Below are 18,799 nucleotides of genomic sequence, written 5' to 3'. Positions count from 1 at the left end.
ACCCTCATGAAAATCTACAGATGCACCATTGAGAGCATTCTTTCGGGCTACATCACCGCCTGGTACGGCAACTGCACCGCCCTCAACTGAATGGCTCTCGCGGTCAGCCCATCCAGGATATTTACAGCACATTTGCAACACACGCACACACTGTATATATAAACTTGCAAACATGATGATGGCCCATGTTGACTTCAATGCTTCCCGCAGTTGTGTCAAGTTGGCTGGAAGTCCTTTGTGTGGTGGACCATTCTTAATAAACACAGGAAGCTGTTGACCGTTGCAGTTCTTGACACACTCAAACCGGTGCGCCTGGCACCTACTACCATACTTCGTTCAAAGGCACTTTTATCTTTTGTCCTGCCCATTCACCCGCGAAATGGCACACATACACAATCCCGGTATTAATTATCTCAAGATTTAAAAATCCTTCTTTAACCTGTCTCCTCCCCTTCATCTACACTGATTGAAGTGGATTTAACAGGTGACTTCCATAAGGGATCATAGCTTTCACCTGGATTCTCCTGGTCAGTCTGTCATGGAAATGTTTTGTACATTCAGAACACATTAAACATGGGACCGTTTCTTGTATACTGTTTTTCACACGGTGTATTAATTTACTGTGTTCTTCACATAGCTCATTGTAATATATCTACTGATGTACATATTATTCTTAGTTGACCTTTTTGGTGTATGTACACATATTGAAATGGGTTACTGATACAGTGTTATTGTGGTTGTTAACTGGATTCGTTCTGACATTTGTGATTTCTTGGTTCTAGTCTTCAATTATTATTTGTGTACTTGTTTTGGACAAGCATTTCGCTGCACCTGCAATAAAATCTTCTAAACTGTGTACGCGACCAATAAACGTTTGATTTTGACACACACACACACACACACCCTACACCTGTACATTAACCCTGTTATCTCTCAGAAACACACCAGGTAGCTAAGCACCAGTAAGACCCCTTAACCCCTTTTAGCAGACACAATTTAACCCTCTCTTACAATTAAAACATCACACACAAAACACTCTTTGACCCCTATCTATCGCACTTGACACACTACACTGGTCCCAGCTCTAGCCCCAGCACCAGGAACTTGTAAGAGTCTATATGAGCACCAGGATTGCTCAATTCCGGTAACTTTACCAGAATTCCCTGTTTTTTCAGAAGTCCCGGTTGCAAGATTTTCAGGAATCAACAGGGAATTCAACCCGGTTTTGTGATTTTTGGAAAAGTTTACCAGAATTTTCCCACCCTAATAGGCATCCCCCATGCCAAGTTTTAGTTTGGTCAAGATCTACAGTACCAGTCAAAAGTTTGAACACCTACTCATTCAGGGGTTTTTCTTTATTTGTACTATTTTCTACATTGTAGAATAATAGTAAAGACATCAAAACTATGAAATAACACATATGGAATCATGTAGTAACCCATTTCTTTTAACAGATCAAAGTATATTTTATATTTGAGATTCTTCAAAGTAGACACTCTTTGCCTTGATGACAGTTTTGCGCACTCTTCGCATTCTCTCAACCAGCTTCATGAGGTAATCACCTGGAATACATTTGAATTAAACAGGTGTGCCTTGTTAAAAGTTCATTTGTGGAATTTCTTTCCTTCTTAATGCATATGAGCCAATCAGTTGTGTTGTGACAAGGTAGGGGTGGCATACAGAAGATAGCCCTATTTGGTAAAGTTTTATTTGGCAAGAACAGCTCAAATAAGCAAAGAGAAATGACAGTCCATCATTACTTTTAAGACATGAAGTTCAGCCAATCTGGAAAATTTCAAGAACTTTGAAAGTTTCTTCAAGTGCAGTCGCAAAAACCATTAAAGCGCAATGATGAAACTGGCTCTCATGAGGACTGCCACAGGAAATGAAGCCCCAGAGTTACCTCTGCTGCAGAGGATAAGTTCATTATAGTTACCAGCCTCAGAAAGTTCAGCCCAAATAAATGTTTCACAGAGTTGAAGTAGCAGACATCTCAACATCAACTGTTCAGAGGAGAATGTGTGAATCAGGCCTTCGTGGTCGAATTGCTGCAAAGAAACCACTACTAAAGGACTCCAATAAGAATGAGAGACTTAGGCCAAGAAACACGAGCAATGAACATTAGACCGGTGGAAATGTGTCCTTTGGTCTGATGAGTCCACATTTGAGATTTTCAGTTCCAACTGCCGTGTCTTTGTGAGATGCAGAGTAGGTGAACGGATGATCTCAGCATGTGTGGTTCCCACCGTGAAGCATGGAGAAGTTGGTGTGATGGTGCTTTGCTGGTGACACTGATTTATTTAGAATTCAAGGCACACTTAACCAGCATGGCTACCACAGCATTCTGCAGCGATACGGCATCCCATCTGGTTTGCACTTAGTGGGACTATCATTTGTTTTTCAACAGGACAATGACCCAACACACCTCCAGGCTGTGTAAAGGCTATTTTACCAAGAAGGAGAGTGATGGAGTGCTGCATCAAGATGACCTGGCCTCCACAATCACCAACCTCAGCCCAATTGAGATAGTTTGGGATGAGTTAGACCGCAGAGTGAATGAAAAGCAGCCAACAAGTGCTCAGAATATGTGGGAGCTCATTCAAGGCTGTTGGAAAAGCATTCCAGGTGAAGCTGGTTGAGAGAATGCCAAGAGTGTGCAAAGTTGTCATCAAGGCAATGGGAGGCTACTTTCAAGAATCTCGAATATAAAATATATTTTATTTGTTTAACATGTTTTGTTTACTACATGATTCTATATGTGTTATTTCATCGTTTTGATGTCTGCAATGTAGAAAATATCAAAAATTAAGAAAAACCCTGGAAAGAGTAGGTGTGTCAAAACCTTTGACTGGTACTGTAGCTTTTGAAGTAGTCTGGGTAACTTAAACAGATTTTAAGCCGTCTTTGTTTTCTGACAAACCCTGCATGTTTACGGTAACTGATTCTGCTACTTTCAAATAACTAAATAGATGTACAAATGGATGTCAAGTGTGAGTGAAACCCAACAAAAAAAAGAGGCTCAACAAAATCAAGGTGTGCACGCCCAAACACCCACACCCCTTTCCCCTGTCCCCTGTCCCTCTTACCCCGTACACCAGCTCCCCGACCATTCCATTCCAAATCTTGGTCTCCGGGTCCCGGGCGCCGTACTTTCCGTCAGGAACGATAGCGATCTTGTACTTGATGCCGATGTGTTTGGCTATCTCCGAGGCCAGGTCCACGCAGTAGCCTTCATACTGGTCGTTGCCCTCGTACAGCTCCCAGTTCTTCTTCAACATGACATAGGGACCCTCCTACAAAGTGACACAGGGACCACAGGGTCAAACTGGCAAACAGGTCCGCCACTTACAGACAGTCATTTACCCAGCAAGCATAACTGGTTCAAATCAGGTCATAATGAGTGACGTTATAATGACGTCAATTCAACCAGTTTAAAGAAATTGGTTGAATTGACATCATATTGATATTAGAATTTTTTTCGTTGTTGTGAAACTGGGTTGAATTTATGTCATTATAACGTCACTCATTATGACCTGATGATAACATCATTTCAACCAGTTTTGCCTGCTGGATTATCTTTGTTCTTTCACTCAAAAACAGACATATAGCAGACAAGTGTGCACACACACTTACATAGATATGGAAGATAAAAAAGTCATTGAACACTACACTGGCTATTATTTAAAATGTTACTGTGTGTGTAATACAATTAATACAAAACTTGACACTTGTATGTACGGGATACGCACGGAATATAACGTCCAACGAAATCTTTCTCAACAAGGCAACAACAACAACAAATAATAAAAGATAAGAACACGAAGATCAAGTAAATGGCAGTAGAATAGAATAAACATTTTAGCATAAGTATAATACAGGAGGCACAATGTATAGTCTAATATTTACACGTGTATTGGGGAAGGGGGATTGGGGTGCAGTGTTACAGTTTTTCTCAATTGCTAAAACACTAAAGCCCATTGGCTGAACAAAGTTCTCAGTTGCCTGGACTCATTTAGCTAATTATGCAGTATGTTGTCAATACCTTAAACCATTTCACATGGTAAAACACAATTTGCAGATCTCACTTAGACTTTTCAGCAAAACCTCTAAACACATTCTCATTCTCAAAACACATTCTGCACTCTAATGCACATGTCATCCATACTGGTAAACACAAGTGGCAACAATCAAATACAAATAGAGAAAACATGTCATTGATTGAACACAACCACTCAAAATTGATTTAACCTGTTTCAAATGATGCGACACAACCAATATAAGCCAGTTCAGAGAGAAAACAGGTTGTTGAAGGTGGGAAGGAGAAAGTCTGAAAATGGATAGAAGAAACAATGTGAGAGGACGAGGACGAGTGCGTATGCGAGGTGGGCGACGAGGAGGAAGAGGAGGGCAAGAAAGAGGAAGAGGAGGACGAAGAGGAAGACAAATAGTGGAAATATCTGATGAAATTCAAGCAACAGTTACAGACCATGTTCTTGTCCATGGACTGACAATGAGGGAAGCAGGACTTAGAGTGCAACCCAATTTGAGCCGATTCTCTGTGTCCACAGTAAGGATATTCAGAGAAGAGAACAGGTACAGTATACTACTGTATTTTTGTAATTACAAATTTCCTGTACTACACTATATGCAGCTGTTTCAATAGACGTTTGTAAAGTTAATCACTGTATGTATTGTACTGCATGAATATGTTTTGTAACTGCACAACTACTTTTTGTAGAATTGCAAGGCAGCCACATGCAGGTGGAAGGACAGCTATATTCACTCGGGAGCAAGAGGCCGTTATAGTTGGCATGGTCCTTCAAGACAATGCAATACGACTCAGAGAAATCCAGGAACGAGTGATACAAGACATCACACACTTCCAGGGAATCGACAGTGTGAGCATTTCCACAATTGACCGTGTACCTTTTGAGTGTGACTCACCAAGGGTGAAAGAACTGCGAGCTCAGTATGTGCAAGTAAGTGTACATTCAGAAACATTTACTGTAATCCAGATTGTCTACAGTACTAACACATACTATGTGAATGACATTACTCTTCAGTACATACAATATATGTGAATCAGAAGCCTAATTGTACTCTACAGTATAGCACTGTCTCTGTACAACTTACACAATCCTACATACAGTATATTGTATTTCTACACAGACAATATTTGACTTGGAATCCTTGGACAGACCCCATGAGTTCATCTTTGTTGATGAAGCAGGCTTCAATCTAACAAAGAGGAGAAGGAGAGGCCGAAACCTGATTGGACAGCGGGTCATTGTTGAAGTCCCTGGTCAACTAGGTGGCAATGTCACAATCTGTGCTGCTATCAGCAACCATGGTGTTCTACATCACCATGTTACACTTGGGCCATATAACACCCAGCCCAGCACCTTCTAAGATTTATTGCCAATCTAAGAGATATTTTATTTGAGCAGCAGGTTCAAGAGCAGGGTCAAGAGCTAAATGAGAATCCCATTCCCACCTATGTGATAGTGTGGGACAATGTCAGTTTCCACCGAGCTGCTCAGGTAAGGGAATGGTTTAACATCAATGGGCAGTTTATGAACTTGTACCACCCTCCAAACTCGCCTTTCCTGAATCCGATTGAGGAGTTTTTCTCCTCTTGGAGATGGAAAGTGTATGATAGACAACCCTACACCAGAGTAAATCTGCTGCAAGCCATGGATTTAGCCTGTGGTGATATAGGTGAGGAATCATGTCAGGGCTGGATACGGCACACAAGAGGCTTCTTCCCCCGTTGCCTCAGGAGGGACAATATTGCTGGTGATGTCGACGAAGTGCTCTGGCCTGACCCAGCCCAAAGACAAGAAGAAGCACATTGATCACGTTTACTCCTTTGATTTTTGTCCCCTTTAGTATTGTATACTGTAGTACAGTGCATTGTAGGCTGTATACTGTACAATGGACAAATTGTATGGCCCTAAACATTGTGCTTTCCATTTATTAACAGTACTGACTGCTCAATAGATTTTGACTGGTTGCTGGTTCATATCAACAAAGAACAAGAATTACAGTATCAGAGACAAAGGACAAGTTTGTGAGATGCAGGGTACAGTACTGTAAAAATAGGGGTACAAGGAGGAGGAAGAACAAGAAACAAAATTGGGAAGAGCAAAGCAGAGTAGTAATTTCTGATCCATTTTGAGCAACTATGATAGAACATGTTTTCGTTCATCAAAAGACAATGACGGAAAAATATGAATATTTTTTTTAGATTCACTGAGAATTGTATGTTTTGAACAATGTGTTTTCTATTTTTCGGCATATTGTTTACTGACTGCTTGAGAGTGTATATCATTTTGATCACTTTGTGTATGATTTGAGAGCAGTGTTTGATTTTGAACACAGGTAAAACTGTTTTGAGGCAAATGTTTCATTTTGCTAGAGGAGTCAGAGGTTATGTAAATAGTGCTTGAAGATGAGGTTTTGTGTTTAATGTTTTCAGGAAATGGAGCAAGGTTTCAGAAATGGTGTTTTAGCAATTGAGAAAAACTGTAAACTGAGCCGTATAATAAGAGTCTGGTAGCAGCACTTGTGATGTGTGTGTGTGTGTGTGTGTGTGTGTGTGTGTGTGTGTGTGTGTGTGTCTGTGTGTGTGTGTGCGTGCATGAGTGGTAAAGTATGGTATGAGAAAGAGCGAGAGAGGCAGAGAACGAAAGAAAGAAAGAAAAAGAGAGGGAGTATAAGGGAGAGAAAGAAAGTGAGAACACAGAGGGTCAGAGATATAGACAGACAGAAAGAGAGAGAGACGTGTAGTGAGGACGAACGGCAAACATTCTCTTGCCTCCTGTACTCAATGTAAAAAGAACGTTCCATAAGGAACTGCTAAAGCTGCCCGTTCCTTTACGAATGGCAGGAAATCAATCATCTGATTTGCTGATGCCGGAAAAAATAATCTAGATTAAAAAAACTCCCTCGGTTGACAGTTCATAGTTTCTTAAAAATTACGTCTTCGTGGAACGTGGCCAAATGTATATTGAGAACAAGCAATATATTCTGGGGTTCTGCTCGACATCACACTGCCCCAGGGCATTTGGAGCAATAGTAAACCAAAAGCTGAGGCATTTTCCAAGACATTGGCGAGATACATTTCCATTAAATGGTTTGCTTTTCACAGAAGGTTTTTTCAGGGCAAATATCAGAAAATAGTAATGGTGTCATGGTGCAAGAAAAAATGGTTACAGTAAAATATGTAGACAAAATACTATGTAACAGGAAAAGGTAGACAAATACTTAAAGAAAGGTGAAAGAACATTGAAAGAACACTAAAAAGAGAGTATTTTCAAGACTCTTCATGTCCAAGTTGATCATGGCTGACAAGCTGGCCAATAATCTCCCACACCACATCAGTGGATAATGAACACAAGTAGACATGGCATTACACGCATGCACACACACACACACACACACACACACACACACACACACACACACACACACACACACACACACACACACACACACACACATTATTTTAGAGGGGGCAAGAAGTAGGTGAAGATGGAAGGGGGTTGAATTTCAAATGTTTCAAACACCTGAAACAGCTTTTTCCTGCAATCTAGTGCCATAATCATTATGCCTAATTCTGTCAGTATGTCTATTTTTATGCATAGCTCTTTGCTTGTTCAAATGTAATTATGAGAGTGTCCTTCTGACTGTTGTAAATCACACTACTAAATATACTGCACTATGATGCTCCCCTGTCCTATGCCAGCAAGCATGAAGGTTCAGAGCATAGTCCCTTTTATACCTCCTGAATCAACTCCGCTCTTTAAGTCAACCAGCGCGAACCCAAAGGAAGACGAGGTGGGCTCGACGGGGACGAAATCCACCCCCAGCCCACCTGAGGAGGTTGAGTTGGAACCACAACAAGAACATATCACCAGGGCCTCTAACGGATGCCCAAGGGTCAGTCCTGTGTAAAGGACTTTCTTTCTCCCCTTCTAATAGGATGGGCCCCTTAGCATTGAAAGTTGACACTTTCAAATTTGTTCGACAATTACATTTAAATAATTTATTATTGGCTAACAGGCAACCATTGTGTAATGGCAATGGAGTGTTTAGACACTACAATGCATCTGGTATTTCTGATGTGAGAAAACAAACAACTTTCAAAAAGAAGTCGAGTTTTGTACGACCAATTCGAAAGTGTTTTACCACCCGAGAACAGGTAAAGAATACAAAATCCAAAGCTTCATTAATTGTAGCACCACAAATGTCATATACACTACATGGCCAAAAGTACGAGTGGATTTGGCTATTTCAGCCACACCAGTTGCTGACAGGTGTATAAAATCGAGCCATGCAATCTCCATAGACAAACATTGGTAGTAGAATGGCCCGTGCTGAAGAGCTCAGTGACTTTCAACGTGACACCGTCATAGGATGCCACCTTTCCATCAAGTCAGTTGGTCAAATTTCTGCCCAGCTAGAGCTGCCCTGGTCAACTGCAAATGCTGTTATTGTGAAGTGGAAACGTCTGAGAGCAACAATGGCTCAGCCGCGAAGTGGTAGGCCACACAAAGTCACAACATTCACTACCGAGTTCCAAACTGCCTCTGGAAGCAAAGTCAGCACATGAACTGTTCTCAGGAGCTTCATGAAATGGGTTTTCATGGCCGAGCAGCCTCACACAAGCCTAAGATCACCAGTCGGCTGGGGTGGTGTAAAGCACGCTGCCATTGGACTCATGCTTCACCATCTCTGTTTGGCGGATGCCAGGAGAATGCTACTTGCCCCAATGCATACTGCCAACTGTACATTTTGGTGGAGGAGGAATAATGGTCTTGGGGCTGAGTCCCTTAGTTCCAGTGAATGGAAACCTTAACAATACGGCATACAATGACATTCTACACGATTCTGTGCTTCCAACTTTGTGGGGAAGGCCCTTTCCTGTTTCAGCATGACACTGCCCCCATGCACAAAGCGAGATCCATACGGAAATGGTTTGTTGAGATCGGTGTGGGAGAACTCGACTGGCCTGCACAGAGCCCTGACCTCAACCCCATCAAACACCTTTGGGATGAATTGGAACGCCGACTGCGTGCCAGGCCTAATTGCCCAACATCAGTGCCCAACCTCCTAATGCTCTTAACTGAATGGAAGCAACTCCCCGCAGGAATGTTCCAACATCTAGTGGAAAGCCTTCCCAGAAGAGTGGAGGCTGTTATAGTAGCAAAAGCGGGACCAACATCATATTGATGCCCATAATTTTGGAATGAGATGGTCGACCATTAGGTGTCCTCATACTTTTGGCCATGTAGTGTACATGCTCAAATACATCTGTGTAGCTGCTTATATTGGTCAAACTAAACGAGCATTGAAACTTCGCATTGCAGAACACAAGGCTGCTATTCAAAATAAAAACACGGACTATGCTGTTGCTTGCCACTGCATTGAAGCCAATCATGGCTCACCTTCCTCCCTGCGCTTTGTAGCAATAGAACGATTCAAATTTCACCAAAACGAGATGATATTGTACGTAAACTCAAACAAAGAGAGGCATTTTGGCAGTACTTCTTAGACACTGTGGTTCCAAAGGGGCTAAATGATGTCTTAATTTCGATATATAATGTTGCCTTGATCTTTGGGGTCTCTGTGTCTCCGGTTCACAGACACCCAAATATCACCAATGTATATTTTCACTTGGCCTATTGATTAAAAAGACACACTATTTATGTTTTTATTTTGTGCTATAATTTGCCATTTAGCTTGAAACATTATTATTAACATTTTTGTACATTGTTGTCTCAGTGAGCCACTAGGCAATACATAGGAGCTAAGTGCAATGATCAGGTCACTCTGAGGAAGACGTCAGCTTGACAATGGATTAAAGTGAGAAATCAATCTCTGCCTCTTTTTTGTTGAGTGCTCCAACTCCTTTTTCCCTCAAATTAGTCCGTTTGGAAGTTTTTCTTGGTAAGCCTGCATACTCACAGGACATGTCACCCACTGAGCATGTGATTATATTTTTAAAGAAAATAAATATGCTTCCTGCATTTCTCCTAAACTCTGGGAACAAAAATTTAAATAATGTGAGTCTTATTCAGTACACATAGTAAATGTTTTTGTTTTTTTACAGCCTAGCAACCTTGCCAGCAGGCATGCCAGCTAATATGGTTAAACAAGCTACTCTAACGTGTTTGATAGCCTGAAATGGCTTTGTGGCTCGTTATGAGGTTAGGAGATTGGGAATCTATCTAGCTGGCTAGCTAAAGCCAACAGTGGCAACCCGTCATTCAGGGCATGTTTTGAGCCCCACCTGTTGCATGTTATTTTGGCATTAAAACGTATCACAAGAAGGGCTCTCCAGTAATAGTACCAAAACACCATTTCAAATTTTGACCGATTTGAGCCGGTAGGTCACATATGAAGAGAAATAATAGATAAAACGTATTGGTGCTCATCGGCCATTGGACATAAACATTACACAAGTTGGAAATCGCAAATTCAGCAATGAGTTGTTTGGGAGGAATCAGTGGCTAACTGCAAGCATTGCAATACAATCACTAGCCTGCTATTCAGTGGAGTGGGTCCCAAGTCTGGATTTAAGGGTCTCATTTCCAAGCTTAAAAGGATAAACATTCAATATTGGCCATGCTGTCAATCCAGCATGACTTCTGCTGCATTCAAAACTGGAATCTTGGAATTGGGAAATCTCTGACTTCAGTGAGTTCCTGTTCAAATGAGCACAGCACAAGGCGAGTCCAAAAATGTATTGTATGCTGCTGCAACATACCAGGGAGATATGTATGTATACTGTAACTAAGAAAGCAATACTAAGTGTATGTTTTGTAGTAAAATGTTAGTTGCCCATGTGCTTCACCCTAATAATGTAGTCCCTTTTCCCCTCATAACTTAGCCTACTGTTCTAACTTGGTGGTGCACATGTAGCCCATAGCCTGTTTTAGATAAATGTTATCATATTTTAAGAGCTTTCATTGTCTGCTTATATGCCCCCTTTATTTATCCCACGGTTCTGACTTGGTGTACAGGGAAAATACTGTAAGAACGGCCCATGTTCTGAATTCTGTACATTTCAAAAGTTCTGAATGATGTATATATATATATATATATATATATATATATATATATTTTTTTTTTTACCTTTATTTAACTTGGCAAGTCAGTTAAGAACAAATTCTTATTTTCAATGACAGCCTAGGAACAGTGGGTTAACTGCCTGTTCAGGGGCAGAACGACAGATTTGTACCTTGTCAGCTCGGGGATTCAAACTTGCAACCTTTCGGTTACTAGTCCAACGCTCTAACCACTAGGCTACCCTGCCGCCCCTGGGTCATATATATAGGTCCATCTTAGCTCGTTCATGAATGCCTCTTATACGCTCGCCGTCCCCTTATGCCATAGTTTGTACATCTCAATTGTCAGTAGAAACCACTTTTGTTTAAGCAAGTCAGCCATATCAGCTATGTTTTTTTTTATAAGGCAGTAAAAGAGGCTGAATGAACTGTTTCGCTGCCTGACAAGGCTCTGCTGATAGCCATCAGTGGTAAGGTGTTGGGACTGCTGTTGGGACAGCTTTATCTAACAGTTTGTGGGCACAGTTTGTCACCGTTATAGTGCAATTAATGTATTGTTTAGTGTTGTGTTGTGTTGTGTAGTGGCTTTGCTGGCATGCATCTAAAAACAAAAGTGGGGAGTTTGCCCCACCAAGATTCACATGCTAAAATTGCCACAGAAAGCCAACATCGGTGGCTAGTGTTAGAAAAACAACAAAGCATTTTTGTTTTATTTATTCATCAAGAAACTATCCATAGGCTACATAGCTTGATCAAATAGATGTACAAACATACCTCCTGGGAGTCCTGCCCATCACTATACTCTCTCCTCCTCTTTGCTCCACGCTGCACCTTGGAAGGAACCACTTACAAGGGAGAATGGGGGGGGGGGGGTACTCTTTGCCTGGTCCAGTCAGTGTGACCCCTCTGCAAAATATCGCTGATAAATCTTTTTTTTATAAATAATTATGTCAAACTTGGGCTTAAATATGAAGTTGAGTAATTAATTAATTACTGAGTCACTGGCTTTACTGGGGCTCTTTCATACCGTCCCTGGGAGGGGTGCGTCACTTGAGTGGGTTGAGTCACTGATGTGATCATCCTGTCTGGGTTGGCACCCCCCCTTGGGTTGTGCCGTGGCGGCGATCTTTGTGGGCTATACTCGGCCTTGTCTCAGGATGGTAAGTTGGTGGTTGAAGATATCCCTCTAGTGGTGTGGGGGCTGTGCTTTGGCAAAGTGGGTGGGGTTATATCCTTCCTGTTTGGCCCTGTCCAGGGGTGTCCTCGGATGGGGCCACAGTGTCTCCTGACCCCTCCTGTCTCAGCCTCCAGTATTTATGCTGCAGAAGTTTATGTGTCGGGGGGCTAGGGTCAGTTTGTTATATCTGGAGTACTTCTCCTATCCTATTCCATGTCCTGTGTGAATTTAAGTGTGCTCTCTCTAATTCTCTCTTTCTCTCTTTCTTTCTCTCTCTCGGAGGACCTAAGCCCTAGGACCATGCCTCAGGACTACCTGACATGATGACTCCTTGCTGTCCCCAGTCCACCTGGCCGTGCTGCTGCTCCAGTTTCAACTGTTCTGCCTTATTATTATTGGACCATGCTGGTAATTTATGAACATTTGAACACCTTGGCCATGTTCTGTTATAATCTCCACCCGGCACAGCCAGAAGAGGACTGGCCACCCCACATAGCCTGGTTCCTCTCTAGGTTTCTTCCTAGGTTTTGGCCTTTCTAGGGAGTTTTTCCTAGCCACTGTGCTTCTACACCTGCATTGCTTGCTGTTTGGGGTTTTAGGCTGGGTTTCTGTACAGCACTTTGAGATATCAGCGGATGTACGACGGGCTATATAAATAAATTTGATTTGAATTAAACAACTGAAATGTTTTAAAAGAGGACAAATCTGAGGGGGCACGTGCCCTTGTGCCCTGTATGAGCATGACACATCTGCACACACACGTATATATTGAAGACAATAAATGCATGTGAGTTGACATTCAAATTGACAGATACAGTCTGTCTGATAGATGATGAGTACGTACAACAAGAAGCATCATAATGATGGCTCTAGACTATATACTTGGCTATATATTGACCTTAAACATCCAATCACACTAGGGTTATATACACCAAACAAAGCACTCCATGTCTCTTTCTCTCTAACCCATAACCTTAATTCTAACCCCAATTCTAACCCTAACCACTAAGCTTAAAATACACTGGAAAAAATATAAACGAAACATGTAAAGTGTTGGTCCCATGTTTCATGAGCTGAAATAAAAGATCCCCAAAAATTATTATGCACCAGAAGCTTATTTCTCTCAAATTCTGTGCACAATTTTTTTCATCCCTTTTAGTGAACATTTTTCCTTTGCCAAGATAATTCATCCACCTGACAGTTGTGGAATATCAAGAAGCTAATTAAATAGCATGATCATTACACAGATACACCTTGTGCTAGGGACAATAACTTCCGGCACCGACTGAGATGGCCGCCTCGCTTCGCGTTCCTAGGAAACTATGCAGTTTTTTGTTTTTTTTACGTTTTATTTCTTACATTAGTACCCCAGGTCATCTTAGGTTTCATTACATACAGTCGAGAAGAACTACTGAATATAAGATCAGCGTCAACTCACCATCAGTACGACCAAGAATATGTTTTCCGCGACGCGGATCCTGTGTTCTGCCTTACAAACAGGACAACGGAATGGATCGCATGCAGCGACCCAAGGAAACGACTCCGAAAAAGAGGGAAACGAGGCGGTGTTCTGGTCAGACTCCGAAAAAGGGCACATCGCGCACCACTCCCCAGCATTCTTCTTGCCAATGTCCAGTCTCTTGACAACAATGTTGACGAAATCCGAGCAAGGGTAGCATTCCAGAGGGACATCAGAGACTGCAACGTTCTCTGCTTCACGGAAACATGGCTTACTGGGAAGACGCTATCCGATGCGGTGCAGCCAATGGGTTTCTCCACGCATCGCGCCGACAGAAACAAACATCTTTCTGGTAAGAAGAGTGGCGGGGGCGTATGCCTCATGACTAACGAGACATGGTGTGATGAAGGAAACATACAGGAACTCAAATCCTTCTGTTCACCTGATTTAGAATTCCTCACTATCAAATGTAGACCGCATTATCTTCCAAGAGAATTCTCTTCGATTATAATCACAGCCGTATATATCCCCCCCCAAGCAGACACATCGATGGCTCTGAACGAACTTTATTTAACTCTTTGCAAACTGGAAACCATTTATCCAGAGGCTGCATTCATTGTAGCTGGGGATTTTAACAAAGCTAATCTGAAAACAAGACTCCCTAAATTTTATCAGCATATCGATTGCGCAACCAGGGGTGGTAAAACCTTGGATCATTGTTACTCTAACTTCCGCGACGCATATAAGGCCCTGCCCCGCCCCCTTTCGGAAAAGCTGACTACGACTCCATTTTGCTGATCCCTGCCTACAGGCAGAAACTAAAACAAGAGGCTCCCACGCTGAGGTCTGTCCAACGCTGGTCAGACCAAGCTGACTCCACACTCCAAGACTGCTTCCATCACGTGGACTGGGACATGTTTCGTATTGCGTCAGATGAAAATATTGACGAATACGCTGATTCGGTGTGCGAGTTCATTAGAACGTGCGTCGAAGATGTCGTTCCCATAGCAACGATAAAAACATTCCCAAACCAGAAACCGTGGATTGATGGCAGCATTCACGTGAAACTGAAAGCGCGAACCACTGCTTTTAATCAGGGAAAGGTGTCTGGTAACATGTCCGAATATAAACAATGCAGCTATTCCCTCCGCAAGGCTATTAAACAAGCTAAGCGTCAGTACAGAGACAAAGTGGAATCTCAATTCAATGGCTCAGACACAAGAGGCATGTGGCAGGGTCTACAGTCAATCACGGACTACAAGAAGAAACCCAGCCCAGTCACGGACCAGGATGTCTTGCTCCCAGGCAGACTAAATAACTTTTTTGCCCGCTTTGAGGACAATACAGTGCCACTGACACGGCCTGCAACGAAAACATGCGGTCTCTCCTTCACTGCAGCCGAGGTGAGTAAGACATTTAAATGTGTTAGCCCTCGCAAGGCTGCAGGCCCAGACGGCATCCCCAGCCGCGCCCTCAGAGCATGCGCAGACCAGCTGGCCGGTGTGTTTACGGACATATTCAATCAATCCCTATACCAGTCTGCTGTTCCCACATGCTTCAAGAGGGCCACCATTGTTCCTCTTCCCAAGAAAGCTAAGGTAACTGAGCTAAACGACTACCGCCCCGTAGCACTCACTTCCGTCATCATGAAGTGCTTTGAGAGACTAGTCAAGGACCATATCACCTCCACCCTACCTGACACCCTAGACCCACACAATTTGCTTACCGCCCAAATAGGTCCACAGACGATGCAATCTCAACCACACTGCACACTGCCCTAACCCACCTGGACAAGAGGAATACCTATGTGAGAATGCTGTTCATCGACTACAGCTCGGCATTCAACACCATAGTACCCTCCAAGCTCGTCATCAAGCTCGAGACCCTGGGTCTCGACCCCGCACTGTGCAACTGGGTACTGGACTTCCTGACGGGCCGCCCCCAGGTGGTGAGGGTAGGCAACAACATCTCCTCCCCGCTGATCCTCAACACGGAGGCCCCACAAGGGTGCGTTCTGAGCCCTCTCCTGTACTCTCTGTTCACCCACGACTGCGTGGCCACGCACGCCTCCAACTCAATCATCAAGTTTGCGGACGACACAACAGTGGTAGGCTTGATTACCAACAACGACGAGACGGCCTACAGGGAGGAGGTGAGGGCCCTCGGAGTGTGGTGTCAGGAAAATAACCTCACACTCAACGTCAACAAAACTAAGGAGATGATTGTGGACTTCAGGAAACAGCAGAGGGAACACCCCCCTATCCACATCGATGGAACAGTAGTGGAGAGGGTAGCAAGTTTTAAGTTCCTCGGCATACACATCACAGACAAACTGAATTGGTCCACTCACACTGACAGCGTCGTGAAGAAGGCGCAGCAGCGCCTCTTCAACCTCAGGAGGCTGAAGAAATTCGGCTTGTCACCAAAAGCACTCACAAACTTCTACAGATGCACAATCGAGAGCATCCTGGCGGGCTGTATCACCGCCTGGTACGGCAACTGCTCCGCCCTCAACCATAAGGCTCTCCAGAGGGTAGTGAGGTCTGCACAACGCATCACCGGGGCAAACTACCTGCCCTCCAGGACACCTACACCACCCGATGTTACAGGAAGGCCATAAAGATCATCAAGGACATCAACCACCCGAACCACTGCCTGTTCACCCCGCTATCATCCAGAAGGCGAGGTCAGTACAGGTGCATCAAAGCTGGGACCGAGAGACTGAAAAACAGCTTCTATCTCAAGGCCATCGACTGTTAAACAGCCACCACTAACATTGAGTGGCTGCTGCCAACACACTGTCATTGACACTGACCCAACTCCAGCCACTTTAATAATGGGAATTGATGGGAAATGATGTAAATATATCACTAGCCACTTTAAACAATGCTACCTTATATAATGTTACTTACCCTACATTATTCATCTCATATGCATACGTATATACTTTACTCTACATCATCGACTGCATCCTTATGTAATACATGTATCACTAGCCACTTTAACTATGCCACTTTGTTTACTTTGTCTACATACTCATCTCATATGTATATACTGTACTCGATACCATCTACTGTATGCTGCTCTGTACCATCACTCATTCATATATCCTTATGTACATATTCCTTATCCCCTTACACTGTGTATAAGACAGTAGTTTTGGAATTGTTAGTTAGATTACTTGTTGGTTATCACTGCATTGTCGGAACTAGAAGCACAAGCATTTCGCTACACTCGCATTAACATCTGCTAACCATGTGTATGTGACAAATAAAATTTGATTTGATTTGATTTGAATAAAAGGCTGCTCTAAAATGTGCAGTTTTGTTACAGTACACAATGCCACAGATGTCTCAAGTTTTCAAGTTTTGAGGGAGTGTGCAATTGGCATGCTGACTGCAGGAATGTCCACCAGAGCTGTTGCCAGAGAATTGAATGGTCATTTCTCTACCATAAGCCACCTCAACATTATTTTAGAAAATTTGGCAGGATGTCCAACCGGCCTCACAAATGCAGACAATGTGTAATCACGTCAGCCCAGAACCTCCACATCTGGCTTCTTCACCTGCGGGATGGTCTGAGATCAGCCAACCGGACAGGTGATGAAACTGTGGGTTTGCACAAGAATTTCTGCACAAACTGTCAGAAAACATCTCAGGGAAGCTCATCTGCATGCTCGTCGTACTCACCAAGGTCTTGACCTGACTGCAGTTCGCCATTGTATCCGACTTCAGTGGGCAAATGCTCACCTTTGATGGCTACTGGCACGCTGGAGATGTGTGCTCTTTATGGACGAATGCCGATTTAAACTGTACCGGGGACATGGCAGATGTGCGTCATGAGGGCGAGCGGTTTGCTGATGTCAACGCTGAGAACAAAGTGCCCCATGGTGGCGGTGGGATTATGGTATGGGCAGACATAAGCTACAGACAATGAACAAAATTGCATTTTATCGATGGCAATTTGAATGCAAAGCGATACCGTGACAAGATTCTGAGGCCCATTGTCGTGCCATTCATCCACCGCCTCATGTTTTAGCATAATAATGCACGTACACAATTCCTGGCAGCTGAAAATGTCCCAGTTATTCTATGGCCTGCATACTCACCGGACATGTCACCCATTGAGCATGTTTGGAATGCTCTGGATCCACTTGTACGAAGATGGTGTTCCAGTTCCAGCCAATATCCAGCAACTTCACATGACCATTGAAGAGGAGTGGGACAACATTCCACAGGCCACAGTCAACAGCCTGATCAGCTCTATGCGAAGGAGATATGTTGCGCTGCATGAGACAAATGGTGATCACACCAGATACTGACTGGTTTTCTGATCCACGCCCCTACCTTTTTTGTTGTAAGGTAACTGTGACCAACAGATGCATATCTGTATTCCCAGTCATGTGAAATTCATAGATTAGGGCCTTATGAATGTATTTCAATTGACTGATTTCCTTATGAACTATAACTCAGGAAAATCTTTGAAATTGTGGCGTGTTGCGTTTCAATTTTTGTTCAGTGTAGCTTGTTTTCCATGTGGGGGCTGGCGAAATATTCCCGAATCCCTGGAATTGTTGTTGTTTTACTTCTAGTCCCCTTAAGGATATTAAAACCACTGGAGACTCCTTTGGTGTCTTCAGAGTTAGGTACTGTAAATCGGCCTTTAGTGTTTCTCCAAAAACAGTACACACAGGGCCTTAGTGGCCCTGGGCCAATTTAGAGAGTGGACAGAGGAATGTTATAATGAAGAATGTGTTTGTCTTTAGTTTATTGTGTATTTATGTATATTTATGTTTGTCTGTGCTGAATTTGAGTAGTTTCTATTGTATTAGATATTTTTGAAATTGTATGTGCATGGCTCCCTTGAAAAAGAGACACTGGTCTCAATGGTGACTCCCTGCTAAAATTCAACACACACAAATTCAACACACACACACACACACACACACACACACACACACACACACACACACACACACACACACACACACACACACACACACACACACACACACACACACACACACACACACACAGTCTCTCTCTCTCAAAACAGCTCCTCTGTGTCCCAGTCATCACCAACCACTTATTG

General features: G+C 43.1%; 1 protein-coding gene across 1 annotated transcript in view; it reads right to left on the bottom strand.

The window, feature by feature from the left end:
• The window catches only part of LOC115105337 (glutamate receptor 4), a 172,391-nt gene that overhangs the window by 37,811 nt on the left and 115,781 nt on the right, over nt 1-18,799 (bottom strand). The window contains 1 exon segment of the mRNA XM_029627267.2: nt 3,087-3,293. Within this exon segment, the coding sequence (XP_029483127.2) occupies nt 3,087-3,293 (207 nt within the window).

Source organism: Oncorhynchus nerka, linkage group LG22 (genome assembly GCF_034236695.1).
Source record: "Oncorhynchus nerka isolate Pitt River linkage group LG22, Oner_Uvic_2.0, whole genome shotgun sequence".
Classification (NCBI taxonomy): domain Eukaryota; kingdom Metazoa; phylum Chordata; class Actinopteri; order Salmoniformes; family Salmonidae; genus Oncorhynchus; species Oncorhynchus nerka.
The sequence above is the reverse complement of the archived record's forward strand: the minus strand, read 5'-3'. Positions and strand labels throughout refer to the sequence as shown.